The sequence below is a fragment of the Trachinotus anak genome, unplaced genomic scaffold (genome assembly GCF_046630095.1).
Source record: "Trachinotus anak isolate AG129_WGS33_773 ecotype Australia unplaced genomic scaffold, CSIRO_AGI_Tana_v1 ptg000015l, whole genome shotgun sequence".
NCBI lineage: Eukaryota > Metazoa > Chordata > Actinopteri > Carangiformes > Carangidae > Trachinotus > Trachinotus anak.
The window spans coordinates 16,089,736-16,105,340 of record NW_027273866.1 but is presented as its reverse complement, the minus strand read 5'-3'; the positions used below and the strand labels follow the sequence as shown (position 1 = coordinate 16,105,340).

The window sequence follows — 15,605 nt, the reverse complement described above, 5'->3', positions numbered from 1 at the left end:
TCTGGAGTCATCTGGGCATGCAGGCTGGCGAAACCTGCCTGAAACCCACAGCTTTTTGTGTGTGCGTGTGTGTCTGTGTGTGCGTGTGTGTGTGTGTGTGTGTCTGTGTGTGTCTGTGTGTGCGTGTGTGTGTGTGTGTGCATGTGTCTGTGTGTGTGTGTGTGTGTGTGTGTGCATCTGTGTGTGTGCGTGTGTGCGTCTGTGTGTGTGCGTGTGTGTGCGTGTGTCTGTGTGTGTGTGTGTGTGTGTGTGTGTCTGTGTGTGTGCGTGTGTGTGCGTGTGTCTGTGTGTCTGTGTGTGTGTGTGTGTGTGTGTGTGTGTGTGTGTGTGTGTGTGTGTGCGTGTGTAGTAATGTGCTCGCTTTTGAATATGCAGGTCTTAAAAATTTATCTCAAGGTCTGGAAGTTCAATGCACAGACACGGAGTGAGCGAGTGAAATAAATCTGAAATACTGCGTCTAACACATGCCTGTGTGTGTGTGTGTGTGCGCACGTGCGTGTGCATGTAGAAACTTCACACTAATAGATAATCTGAGCTAAATGAAGACGTTCTCTTCCTCCCAGCACTCAGACTTCACTCATCGTTTTGAGATATTCTCTACATACATTGTTAAGATGTTTCAAACGTGCTTTGATAAAATAAAAATTCTTCTTTCCCGTTAATTGAACAGCGACTTTCTGCACGTCCCCCTCAGGTCACATTCATACATTCAAGGGTGATCCACGCTGGCAGTGTTTTTTTGGTTTTTTTTGAAGCACCTCTCGAGTGTTAAAAGCCCCATTTACACGTCATTTCAAACGCCTCGTACCCAACTGAAATACAGACGAGCTCTAAGACACTTTGATTTAAACACTCGTGTCTGTAATTGTCCCACATCTCAGAACTGACTGCCTGTCTCTGGTTTCCTGCAGGGACATCAGGGTGGGCTGTCCTCCAGCCCAGAGGATGGTAATAACTGACAACAACACCAGAAGAAGCTGTGCTCTTTGGCAGTGTAGCTCCAACAGTTTAGCCACCTAGCTAACAACTATCCATGAACAAACGCAAACACATGGATGAGTTGTCAAATAAAGTTAGTTTCAAACACAGTAACAGCTGTAATAACTAAGAACAGAGAACAGAGGTGAAAAATTATAATAAAGTGCAACAGAGAAGCTCCACTGAAATTTAATAATCCTCAGTAATTTATAGGTTATACATCTGGGTCCGGATCCAGACCATGGTCGGCCTTTTAGTGACCTCTGCTGTAGAGGTTATTTCCACCGCAGCGGCCGAGAGGAGTGAAGATTACATGTAAGAGGGACAGATGCATTCACGTCTTTCAGTCTTATTGTCATCGACTCTTTTTGCAGCCAGTGTCTAATGTTTCAGTGTCCATGAGACATTCGAGACGTCCGTTTATAACTCCCTCATTATTTAATGTTTTTATTCTTTTTCAGACTTTATAAAGAAATTCATATTTTTACAAGACAAAATAAAAGTCGGAGCTCACTTGAATGCATCATGAGAAGGACCCGTACATGTGAATGTAAAGTAGATGAGTCAACTCACGAACGCAACCTGTTCCCTGCCTGCTTCACTGTCCTGCCCCTCGTCTGTTTACCTGTCTCCCCTTCACAGACACATCCTACCACTTCCTGTTCACAGACCTCCTCAGTAATGTTCCCATAATCCACCGAGAGCGGCAGATCCGTCCTGTCATCCCTTTGTCCTCTCACGTCTCCACGTCTAATTTTTACCTACGGTGACACTCATTGGCTGACAGTTTGATTGACAGGCTGACAGGAAACGGTGTCGTGTCTGCGCGGCGTGGCTGTCGTCTTTAATTTCCCCCTCATCTCCGTGACAACATGCGGGCACCTTACATCTGTTTTACACGCCGCAGAGCGAAGGCGTCGGTTTAACAGCTGCAGGTGAAGGACTCAAACACTCAGATCAAACAGGAAACAAACAAAGTGCTGCTGTTGTTCCACGGTAAAACTGTGATCTATACTTTGATGCAACCAGTAAACTGTGACTGCAGTAGCTTCAGTCCTGTGTCTCAACTGTCTCTCTACCAAAAGTGGTTTAAAGAACATGGATGATCATGGATGCTGATGGATGATTCATAACGTCAGCAAGTATTTTCACAATTTACATATTTACATATCATCAAGTCATTTTTGGTCTAAATCCAGAGTCAAAGTAAAGTGTTTGTCTTTAGTCAGACATGTTTTTTATTTAAAGACACAATATGTGATTTTATTTTCATGTGATGGAGTTTGATGACATTTTGTAGTAGCGTGGTTTCATGGGAGTTGTGGTCTTCACCCCGACTGCTGTCGGCTTCTCCTGGTTTTGATTCCTTTAGGGTGAATTGTTCAGGAGCTGAATTCTCCACAGAGGTTTCCTCCTCTCCAATACAAACGAACCAGGTGATTATAACCAGTAAAACACTGAATAAAGCAGTTTCATGTTAAAAATCAGTGTTTCTCTGATGCTGTTTGGCAAAGACAGGGCGCCTCAAGGCCCTGACGTTTACTCAGCTTGTTTCTCTGATAACATCCAAACATCTGATGACTAAAATCCTTCATCTGGTTATAATATTAATTATTTTTTAGATGACCAAGATCTTAAAAATGTGGCTTACACATGATAAAGTTATTTTGACGCCTCTGGCAGACACAACTCTGATGGATGTGCAAAGGAGATACGACGACACTGAATGAAATAAACCATTAGAAGAATAAAATCACAGATTTAATGGAAACAATTGTGATAATGTAAAAAAAAACTAAAAAAAATATACATGTATATAGTTGTTTTTAGACATTTTAATGAGGAAGTTAAGTAAGTTAAAACATGCTAATAAGATCCTGTAGAGCACTTTGTAGAGCCATGTCTCCCTCAGCAGATATTCTCAGACAGAAACTGTCACGTTATTTTGTTGAATCCTCTCTGACACTGTGCTGACAGCTGAGTTTGACAACACGACTAATTCTCTCCTGCAGTTTTAGAAACATGATTAAATGTGAAAAATTAATCAAAATGTCTTTGCTCTGTTTAAATCTACACGTACAGACGTAGCGGGAGAATGTGTGTTTGTGTGTTCCATCGCCTCCATGTCGTCAGTGAGTGATGCTCTCATGTGTGTGTGTGTGTGTGTGTGTGTGTGTGTGTGTGTGTGTGTGTGTGTGTGTGTGTGTGTGTGTGTTATGGATGAGAGCGTCTGAACAACAGTCGAGGTACTTACCATAAACCATCTATTAAAGCAGGGCGGGGCACGTCAACGGCCATCACTCTGACTGGGTGTCTGTGTGTGTGTGTTGAACTGTGGCTACACTTGTGTCTAATCTAAGTGATGATTTTGTGTGTTTGTGTGTGTGTGTGTGTGTGTGTGTGTGTGTGTGTGTGTGTGTGTTCATTCATGCTTTGATGCTTTGACACTCTGTCACTTTGATATTTGTGAGGACCCTCATTAAAATAAATTATTTCTTGACCTAAACTGAAACTAATTTGAACAACTAAACTAAAACTAAGGCTTAACTTTAAAGGTCCCATATTTTATCATCTCCTGTGTTTTATCTGAAGTGTTGATCTCCATCAGAAGATATATTTGTGGTTTTAAGAACCAAAAACCATCTCAGTGTAGTTTTACATCTCTTCTCTCAGGCTTCTCTCTGGAGCTCAAACAAACAAAGTTCCAGAAGTCCTGACGGCTGGTTTTAAGGCTCAGTGTCTGAATACAGGCTGTGTGCATTTCTCTGTGGACTGAGGCTTTGATACTTTCACAGTATTAATATAGAACCTAGACCTGCTTTATAATCACAAACACATGGACATCCTTTAAACTTTTCAGACTTAGAATCAGACAAAGTGACGTCATGAAGTGTGTCTGACTCGGCGTCGTGTTGTGTTGCTGAACTGTTAATTGCTAAACACCTGTGTTACTGTGTTTGTGAAGAAAAAAAACATTCACATGGTTGCACTTGCATAAAAGCTCTCTGCACCTGTGCAACATCATCAGCAAAGTCACTAAACCCCTCACACTGACAAACACAGGCTCAACAGTACACATCAGTGTTGGCAACAGCACAGCAGCAGCCCTGCTGCACTCAGGCCTCAACAAACCTCTCTCCCTAATTAGCAGATTTATGCATGAAAATAAATAAAAGTGCAGCTCCAACATAAAAATGCCTGGTTTAAAGTCACTTAACGTCACATATGGAGCAAAAACACAGACAGTAAACAGAGTGGAGACAATGAGCTGTGACTAAAAGAGAAAGTAAAGCCCACTGAAGTGCAACAAGTGCAGTTTGTAAAATAAAACGATTGCAATCCCTCCTGTTACAAAACAGAACATTCCCCTTTATAGAAAGGTGTAAATGAAACTATATATTCACTTCACGTTGACAACACTATTAGAGGTGTGGAATAAACTAGGAAACAGAAGATTGTAAATGTCCACCTTGTAAAACTCTGCCTAACTTTCTAAAAGCTATCAGCTACCAGCTATGTCCACCTGTCCCTTTACCTCGTCTCCACGTCTTCACGTCTACCTGTTGCCTTTCTCTTTATGTCCACGTCTCGCTGTCTATTGTCTGTCCATGGTCTGCTTCCTTTTTTCAGTTCCTTGCCTTCCTCCCTTGTCTCCTTCTCCACCTTGTGTGTGTGTGTTTTAACAGGCGTGACACTCCCTCTCCTAGACACTCATCCCACCACACACACACACACACACACACACACACACACACACAAAATCTCTCACACTTTCTTCTTCTTTGTCTCTTTCCTCTGGTTCACATTCACACTGTGTCTTTCTCTTCATCAATCACTCTGTAATTGTTCACAGTCTTTGGAGTAACACACCCAGTTTACTTTATTCCACCCCCCCCCCGCCCACCCCCCACCCCCCGTTATTTAATTAGTGCCCGTCTGTCCACCGCCTCTTCATCTTCAAACACCACATGGTGTCTTTAAAAACACCAAACACCAATCTGCTCTGTAAAGTCCAAAAACACCACAACACTTTCACTTCATCAACAACTAAACTTTCTGACCTGTACAACTCGACGGAGCTGTCCTCTGATTGGCTGGGAAAGTATCACCCTGCTGACGCTCTGCAAACTTTTTCTAGCATGCCCACCTTTCAGAACTGGACACAGTTTTGCCATTTGTTTTTATCTCCTGGCTTAACATCTGATCAAGATCATGTCAGTCTGATAATACTCTGATTTCCCTCCCAAGACAGTTTTTATAATTATAACAATAACAGTATTATTAAGCAAAAAACAACCCTGTTTTATTTCAATTTTTACTTTTAATTCATGGTTTCTAAGTCTGCAGCAGTGAAACCAGAACCACAGAGAGAAGAGATGTGTGTTGCTGAGACAGAGACGGGTCTGAATAAAGTTCCTTTTCTCCCAATCTGTCGTCTGAAAAAATGACATTTTAGTGTCAGAAGGTTCTGAAGATCTGTGGCTCGTGAAAAATTGATCTAATATTTATTTCAGTGACTGAGGGGAGAAAGAATCAGTCATAATCTGTGATCTGGTTCACTCCTCCCACAGGAGGAGTGAACTCAGACCTGCCGCTGGTCTCCTGAAAGGGCGAACAAGTGAACCGTCGCCTTCCTCAGCTGCCTCTGCTCGCCTGCTACGTTTGTACATGTTAACACCAAAACGAGTCGAAATAAAACAGGTCAGGTAAACGCTGTTCGAGAGAATCCAGATTTGATTGGTGGATAAGATCCTGGACTCTGATTTGATGAAGTGTGTTTAAACATTTTGTGGATTAAGATAAAAATCAAACTCCAGGCTTCAGCACATTCCGTCAGAGACATGTTTCTCCCGCCCAGATCTCTACTGATGACTAATAAAGTTCATACAACACACACACACAGAGCAGAGCATACACATGGAGCTTTACATCCCGTTTAATGACGGCTCCCTCCCTCTCCCTCTCTCTCTTTCTCTCTCTCTCTCTCTCTCTTCATTAAGCATTATCAACCTCTCTGGCCTAATCTCTCTGAAATTAGTGTCTGGTTTCTACCACCTAAGTGACTGGCTGGCATTCATTAGCGCTGCGTTTTAGCCAAATCAATCACGCCGCGCCCCCGTCCGCCATGCTTTCTTAAAATGTCATCCTCAAACTTCTCACAATCAATTAAGCGGGAGATTAATGAGGCCAATTTGCCGCCAACACGTCGACCTTCCTTCGCTGCTGAAAAGGCCGCGCGTGCGCACACACACATAAACACACACACACACACACACACACACAAAGATACACTCTTGGAATAATATATGTACATAGAGCTGGAAGGCTGATACGCACGCAAACATACACAGATTCGCACACATATCACTTCCTGTATGAACCCAAGCAGGTCAGAGACAACATGGCCGACAACAAAACTGCAACACAACATGCACTTTATATACACACAGAGAGATACGTTCACTTCCTGTTTGATGACACAGAGTTACAAGCAAAAAAGTTCAGAACTAATAAAAAATTAAATGATCTGTGTAGATACAGAAAATAGATTTCAGTTTGTTTTAATGTTAGATTATATAATAACACCATGTGTTTGACTATGGAACTAAATACTGTTCATATGTTTATCTTGTAATTGGTGGAATAACCACTGACCTTCACTGACACGTGGCTTCAGGTTTATTTAATAAAACCTGGTTCAGATTGAATTAGTGACTTTTCACAGTGAATGAAATGAGTGTTCTCTTCAGTTTGTTCTAACTGATCAACAGTGAGTGATGCATCTGTCCCACTGCTCCTGTTTCCCCTGTCACATCTAGTGTTTGTGAAAATAACTCAGAATGCACCAGAGTGTGTTTACTGGGCAGAGACGCTGTAGAATCAACTCTCCAGTGACACAGCAGCTGATTGGACTATAACACGTCTCTCTGGTAAGTGAGGAAACCAGCTTTAGTTTGGAGAACTGGCTTCTTGTTCAGTTATATGAAATGAATGAGTGTTTGCAGCCAGGTCAGGGGAGCTTCATTAGTTGACCGATCTTAGTCACAGCAGCTTGAATCAATGAGATCAGGACGTGAATAAATCCAGAAACAGCCACAGTGAGCTGCAGACTACACTGGGTTCACCAGGCGTGACCGTATGAGATGATGACCCCCCAAATATAGAAAAACACTTCAAGTAACTATTAATAATAACAATTAACAATCTACTTGTGAAGGATCTTTATGAAGGATACATTCTTAAAGCAAAACTTCACACACACACACACACACACACACACACACCTTCCCTCATCCAGGTGAGCAGAAGCCCACATTGTGCTTGTCACTTCCAATCTCGCAGCTGCCTCAATCTGCCTCGGGATCTGCCTCATATGGTTGTCATAGCGACTCTCCAGGGATTATAACAAGGTATTATGGGATGTCTAGTGTCTCGAGCTGCAGGATCAGCACACGGTGTTAACACTCAGACACACACACACACACACACACTCAGCTGCTCTCACTTGTTCCCGCCTCGTGTTAACACTTGCTCACGACAACATGATGTGCAGAGCGGCGGAAGAGCAGAGCTGGTTGTCACGGCGACACGGCCCGCTCTCTGCTGCGGGTGTGTGCAGGATTAAAGCAACAGATAAATGAGAACAAATGCAGAAACAAGGGCCTGTGATAGATACTGCGCCCGGTGCTGATGCACGGCCCCCTGCTCTGTCTCTGTGAGCTGTGTCAGCTGGGAACAGCGCCCTCTACCTGCAGACCCTACAGCCATGAAGAGGCGTCACAGCGGAGGCAGCTCAGGTTATGTTTCAGACCAGTTTCCGGTCTGGAAGGAGATGTGATTGACAGCTCAGACTGTGTGAAATAAAGGTGGAAACAAGGACTAAACCAAAAAAACAAAAAAAATGAGCAGAACACAAAACAACGATTCTAATCCTCATCATTGTACACAGCAGGACACCAAGTCTAAAGGTCCCTTACACTTCAACTGTTTTATTTGTGATCTCCAGCAGAAGATATATTTGTGACTTTAAGAGCCAAAAACCATCTCAGTGTAGTTTTACATCTCCTCTCTCAGGCTTCTCTCTGGAGCTCTAGTGACAACAGGTCAGTCAGCCAATCAGAGGAGAGGATCTGAGCCTCTCTTCTCCTCTGTGGACTAAGGCTTTGATCCTTTCATGGTATTAATATAGAACTTAGACCTGCTTTATAATCACAAACACATGGACATCTACCTTTAGACTGGAGCTTTAAAAATAGTCTTGTCTCGTCTTTACTGATGCAGCCTGATACACGACCTGCTTCATCACTTCAGCTTCCTCAAGCCCCTCTGATTCTCTCTGTAATAATCCTTAATGAGTATTTTGAAAATAAGAAATATATATGAAGTTGACGAAGAGAAGAAACCAGCAAACTAAATAACACGAGGAAGCTGTAGGTGTTAAATTTTTCAGTTTGTCACAAATTCTTCATATCTGTGAGGATTTTCTTCTGTCAGGATTCTTGAATATGATAAAGGGATAAAAAAAAAAGCACAAGGAGATTACAAAAGTGTGGATTTCTGCGCGGCAAAAGCTCACTGGTGTCAACCAGATTATAATAATAATCAGGTGTAACTGAGACAGATGCACACACACGCACACACACACACACACACACACATACAAACAAGATTTGTAGGTTTAAAAATGCATAAACAACAAAACAGAACAGCAGCACTTTTGTAGGTTTACAAAAATAATCTCAGTAATTTGTGTACACTTACAAATAGTGTGTATCATATAACATGCAGACCCACACACACATGCACACACACGCACAGACACACACACACACAGATTACCAGCCTCTATCAGATGTGGTATCGCGTCAGCCTGGTTGTGATGTTAAAAGCTCAGCCTTTGGGCTGTATGTTAAACAGATAAGGAGTGGAGCATTTTAGGGATTAAAACTACACGACACACACACACACACACACACATTCCTCAGGGAGTGAACGGCGATAACCCAGTCATTATCACACTTTCATAATTCCATTTAATAATTCAGCTTAACCGTGGCAGCAGCTGGATGTTGAGGAATAATTGAAGTCGGCTTGGTGAAAAATCAGAGGGTGAATTATGAGGAATCACTGCGCTAATAATTTAAAGGTAGATTATGAGGAATAATTTAGCCTCAGAAAAGCTCAAAGCAAATCAGAAGAAATAATTCAGATAACAAAGTGGTGTAAAATCCTTGTTCTGTCTGACAGGATTTGGACCTCAGACTATCGCATTCCATGGACCCTGGAAAGAAAACTTCCTGTTTGGAGAATAACCCAGAATTAATAATAATTCATTGAGGCCTCCACCCAGCACCATGATGAGGCTGTAAAGCTTCATTACAACACTGGGCACAGACTTCAGCCCTAAAACTAGAAAGAAAGAAACATGAAGTTTGTCCTGAGGGCGGAGCCAGAGAAATGGTCGTTTTCACTACTTCAGTCAAAGCGGTTTATCTTCTGTACGGTGGCCCTCTGAGGACATCTCATGCTCAGTTCTTCACCGTCAGACTGGCCTCAACATTCAACAGCAGAAGATGGACTTCATCAGGATCTGCGAGGCAGTTAGCTGAACGCTCAGTGGCGGTATGCTAACATGCTAATATTCCAATACTAATGTGCAGCATATCAGCTGGGCACAAAAACTACTTGATCAGGCTTCGATAAAAAACGTGGTTTGGGTTAAAATGAATACTTCCCTAAGGTTAAAGGACCCTCATCGTCATGGTTACAAGAAGGTTAAGGTTGTGGTATTTTCCTGTGACTTTCACAGGGAAACAAACAGAAGCCACAACCGTCCACCTCCACCTCCTAACCTGGAGTTTGATGCTCTTTAAACTACATCAGCCGACATCCTCTGCTCTGCCATAACTGCTCCAACCACAAGAGACTGACTCACAATAAGTCGTAGTCAAGCTATGGGTCGTAATTAGCTGCTCGCGCAGTCGACCTACGAGCTCGTTTAACTTGCTCGTTTAAGTAACATGTTGTACATTAGCATTTTCTCATGCTAATATCGTGATGTTATTGTGCTGGGTAAACATTCATTGGCTAAGTACCAAGTATTAAACAGCTGAGGCTGCTCTTGAAAAATGAGAAGACAACCAAAGCACCAGCAGCTCATGAATATCTGCACCAGGTTCTCTGGGAGTCAGTCTAACAATTCATGAGAGATTTCACCAAATGAGGTTTGTGTGTGTGTGTGTGTGTGTGTGTGTGTGTGTGTGTGTGTGTGTGTGTGTGTGTGTACAGTGTGTACAGTACATTGATTCTGCATCATGTTGAGTGGTTGAATGATGCAACAGCGCAACAACAACTGGAAATTATTTATCAGAAACCCAAGGCACCGAAAATTTTACTGGATCAATTCTGTGTGTGTGTGTGTGTGTGTGTGTGGTTTGCCATTGTTCATGGATGTGTGAACCTGCACACAAACACTCTATCCACATGTATTTCCCGCCTTATCTCCAAAGCTCGTTTACATAAAGTCAAACAGTTTCAGCCGTGAACTGATCCTACCTGTAAAATGTGGCTGCCCAGGTGAGGTTCGAAGATCTCCGAGGCGATGGCGCTGGGACTCCTCCTCCGCTGGGTACCGATAGCTAAACACACGCACACACATACACACAAATGCACATACATACATACACACACACACACACACACAAGGAGAGAGAAAGCACAGGACAGGACAGAAGAAGACCGGTGAGACTCAGACACATTGATACAAGCAAAGCTACACACACACACACACACACACACACACACACACACACACACTCTCACTTTTATACAGCCTAGCGTGACGAACACACATGGCACAGGACAAGAGGAACCAGTGAGGTCAGCTCTGCAGAACAGTGTGGAACAGTGCAACAGGTTAGCATCGTTAGCTCTCCTCACTGAAACCAATGACAACGGTTAGCCATATCTGTTGGGTTAGATGAGGAGCTAATGATGCTAACAAGTAATTCAGTGAAGAAACTTACAAACATTCAAAATAGCTTTTTCTACATTAAAGAGCATTAAATCAGACAGGAAGTAGTTCGACATGTCGTGTTGCAGATACAGTGTCTCAGGAGAAAAGTAGTTTCACAGGATCAGGAGGCAGTCTGGCTTCATCACTGTACCCAAGCTGTCTGCAGCGACAATTACCCAGCAAACACTGGTGAACTGATGGCAGAAACTCCAGCAGGTCGTCTAACCTGCTCGTTAAATACATTAATGTTGAAGTATGAGAACAGCAGCCTCTGTATCCAGATAATAACTGATGCAATCCTGCCTTTGTGTTTACACCTGGTATTTTTAAAGGAGCTATTTGGAAGTTTTGCTACAGCTACATAGGCAGTGTTTGCATGAACAGCTGGTTTAGCATCAGACTTCATTCCTTTACTCGCCAACATCTGTATCCAGAGGTGGAAAGCAGTAATCTGTGAAGTTAGCATGCAAACCAGCTAGTCCCAGAATGTCTTGCTATTTTCACTGTAGCCTCCAAACACAACGGGAGCTGGACTACCTCCAGAAGATGTCACGCAGATCTGATCACAGCACGTTCACACCTTGCATTAACATGTGTTTGTCCTTATCCAGATGTGGAGTCTCGACACAGATTGTACTTCAGCACCAGGTGTTGACGGGTCTACAGGTTCAGAGGGGTCAGCGTGCTTCTGCCTGATGGTTCAGCAGCTGTGGAAACCTTCTCCCCCCAACATCTTTCCAACCTCAAAATTCAGGGGGACACATCTGACAATTTCTCTAACTTTCTGAAACCACCAACCCGATATTCGCACCCTCCCCTGCAGTGATTGGTCGGCTGTTTGGAGGTGAGAAAAGCATTCAGGCTTTGAACTTCTTTTACATGAAAACCTTCCAGAAGACACTGTCTGAGAGTGTGCACCATTATCATCTCCATCATTATCACACCTCACCCATCTGTGACAGAGCGTTGATACACACCTCTGCCTTCCGACAGTCAGACAACACACACATCTCACTGGTTGTTTTCCAGCACAGCTGGGCCCCTGGTTTGCTTCAAACCAAGTTCTCATTTATATATTTATGGTGAAGCGATGGATCAGGTGCGGTGCTGTTGAAATCGGCAGCATTTGAACTTCTCAAGTGTCAAGAACCATGAAGATATCAGAAGACAGAGTTGTTGGCAGAAGATTGTGGAGGCAGTAGGATTGGGGGGGGTTGGGAGGTGGTGGTGCTGCAACAGCTGCAGCAGCTCCTGTTGCAGAAGAGGTTTTGCTCACCAAACCTTTCTCATGTCAGGATATTCTGCAAATGTCTGTAAAACAACAGCAACAACATCTTGTTGAGAGATGATGTAGCTGATGTGACTTGAGCGACCGTGGGGCTGAGGACCTGTCAGACAGGTCTGCCCCCCCTCACAGAAAGGGTGGGGCAAGTCTGAAGGCAAGGAGACCAGAGTGGGCATCTCTCTCTTCCTGTTGCCTATTGTCTCTCTATCCATTTCATTATTCTCAACTTTCTATCCATCACTGTTCATCTCTGGAGAGAGAGAGAGAGAAAGAGAGAGAGAGAGAGAGAGAGAGAGAAATGGTTTATAGCTTTCTAAAATTTCACCCTGAGGGCAAAACTCTCTCCAAAGACAGAAACTGAAAGTACGACAGCCAGAGAGAGAGAGAGAGAGAGAGAGAAATCTGCCCTCAGGTTAAACTGTCTCTGTCTCTCTTTTCCAAAGGAAAATGGAGAGAGAGGAAGAGGAAGACAAAGCCTCATCTGGCTGGAGAATTTGAATTTGAATACCTTTGCCTTCACCAAGCTAATAAAACACACACTGTACATCAGCGTCATGCAAACATGAAAATAGGTCACAAACTGAAAAACAGAAAGTCCTCCGGAGCGTCGACACGTTTCCTCTAACAGAACAGTATTTGCTCATTGCACCACCTGCTCCTGAAGGCATCCAACTATTACTCAGTGCTGCAAATACTGACTCCAGGTCAGCTGACTTCTCGTCCTCTGTGTGGACACCAGGGCAGGACTACGACGTCCTGCCAGACCAGCCAGGTGTCCGAGGGATCAGACGTTTCCTCACCTGGTGATTTACATCCAGCGTTAACGTTAAGTTCCACTGTAAGAAGTATCTACATGAGGAAGTGATTTCTTTTACCAACAGTTGCCCCAAATTATCCCAATCCCTGATCGCAGTTTATCAGCTATAGCTATGATCTCCTCTCAACCTTTCTCAACCCTCGAACACGCTGTAGGAGACACGTGCAGATCATGTGGAAGGCGTGGTCGACCTCCACACCAACAAACCCACACAGGAGTCGTGTGTGTTTGTTGTGTTTTCTTAAATCTTATTTCCTGTCTTCTTCTCATGGCGTTGCTGCTTCTCTAGTGTTTTTATTGTAAAGCAAACTGAATTTATTTAATATGATATTAAATAAGATAGAAAATGAATAAATATAAGTTTCAGGGAGAGAGAGAGAGAGAGAGAGAGAGAGAGAGAGAGAGAGAGAGGGAGAGGGGGGCATTAAAGCTCACTAAAAGAGAGATTTTTCTGCCCTGAGGTAATTTTCTCCTCTCTACACAACCTCCGTCCTCGTCTCCCTGCAGACCTCATTACACCAAATTTACACACACACACACACACACTCACACCTCCTGTCGTTTTTTGGGGGCTAATGTAGCTGAATTAGGCTCAATTAATGATGTAATGAAATGCCCTTGTGAACGAGAGACTTTAAAAAGGGGGGTGAGGAGAGAAAAGACCAAAGAGGGAGAGGAGGAGGAGGAGGAGGGAGCTCGGTCTGATCGTGTGGGGAAAAATTAAATGTCATGTTTTGTGTCTGATAACGTTGAGATTTCACTGATGACAAAGATTTAGCTCAAACTTTTATTTCTTGGATAAAATATTAAACATGAAGAGGAGGAGGGCAAAGGAGGTGTGGGTATGTCGAGGAAGATGAAGATGGAGAAGAATAAAAGGATGAAGAAGAAACAGTGAGATGTTCAAACCTGGGGGAAGCAGTGGAGCTGAGAGAGGAGATGAAGAAAAAGGAGGTAGGAGAGGGAACATGAGGAGGACAAGGTGACACGGTAAGGAAGGAATAGGCGGGTGAGGAGGAAGACGAAGAGAAGAGTTGAGGAAGAAGTAAGAAGAGGAAGTGAAGGAGGAAGATGAGGAGGATAAAGAGGAGGAGGAAGAGTGTTGTTGAGTGAGGAAGGAAGGAAAGGTAGAGAGGAGAAAGAAAGAAGGAGGAGAAGGGAGAAGACGATGAGGATGATGGAGGAAGGTGAAGAGGAGGACTGAGAGCTTAGACTGATGAGGAAGAGGAGGATAAAAAACACAGAAGAGCAACACACGAAGGGAAAAGAATTAACAACAACAAAACGACAGTGTCCTGAGTGATGGACGGAGAACGAGGAGGAAGTGTGTGTGTGTGTGTGTGTGTGTGTGTGTGCATTAGTGAGAGACAGAGTGTGTAGGTGTGTATTAGAGAAGGAAGAACGTGTGTGAGAGGAGAGACAGGTACAGTTACACAAATTGCCAATTCAATTAGTGGTAGGTGTAAGAACAGTGGTGAGGGAGGGAGAGAGAGAGAGAGAGAGGGAGTGGGGTGAGGGTGGGGGGAGTGGGAGGGGTGGGGGGTGGGGGGGGGGCATTTTGGCAGCATGTCAGAACCAATTTATCAAGACCTAACAAAGGACTTCAGGGATGAGAGAGCGAGGGAAGGGGGGAGGCCTGGAGGGAAAGTGGGACAGAGGAAGGAAACAAGGGATGGCTGAGGGGAAGAAACATCGACAGGTTAATAGAGGGAAGAACAGAAGGGGGGGGGGGCAGAAGAGGATACAGAGTCAAATACATATTGTAACCATGACAACAAAGATCCTCTGATGTTGAGGAAGTAGTTATTTAAATCAGCATCTTTTCCTAAACCTGACCGAGCCACGACCAGGGCCGCAGCTAGAAGTTGACAAGATCCGGGGCCCAGAGCACTGAGGGACGGGGCCGGTTATTTTCTGGATGGTTCACATGCACAGAATTTTATTTTACTGCAAAGGTTGGTAGTTGTGGAAGTGATTTATTTATTTTTTTATACAATTGTTATAGTTGTAGTATCGTCAGTCCTCTTTTGCACACGGGGGGGGAACAGTAAAGAATCTTGAATAACTGAAGCTGTAGTTCAGCTAAAAGTCCAGGAAGGCAACTTCAGAGGACTGTGTGGCTGGATATCAACAGCTGTGGTGTCGTGCAATAATTTCTTTGTAACTTTGGAAAATCCAAAAGTTTTGAATTTGTAAAAACAAATCATTCATTTTACCATTTATTTCAGAATAAAGATGCTCAACTTGAGGATGTTTCACACTTTCACAGATGTAAGAAATTCTGACTGAAACATTTCAGCACAATCTCTCCTGGGAGCGAGAGATGGAGCGAAGAGAAAGAGGAGAACGAGGAGAAGTAGAAGAGGAGCGAAGAATGAAAGATGAGAGAAGAAGTAGCAGGAAAGGAAGGAAAGAGGGGTTTTTACAAAATGGCTGAATGTTGCTCTGGTAATCCCACACACACACACACACACACACACACACACACACACACACACATACACACACAC

The 15,605-nt window shown here is 43.6% G+C and overlaps 1 protein-coding gene across 4 annotated transcripts in view; it reads right to left on the bottom strand.

Moving 5' to 3' along the window:
• LOC139632877 (neuronal PAS domain-containing protein 3) overlaps window positions 1-15,605 on the bottom strand; it is a 287,252-nt gene that overhangs the window by 120,491 nt on the left and 151,156 nt on the right. For all 4 annotated transcript variants that reach the window (XM_071498140.1, XM_071498141.1, XM_071498143.1 and 1 more), the window contains one exon: window positions 10,534-10,616. In XM_071498140.1, coding sequence (XP_071354241.1) covers window positions 10,534-10,616 — 83 coding nt within the window. The remainder of the gene's footprint in view (window positions 1-10,533; window positions 10,617-15,605) is intronic.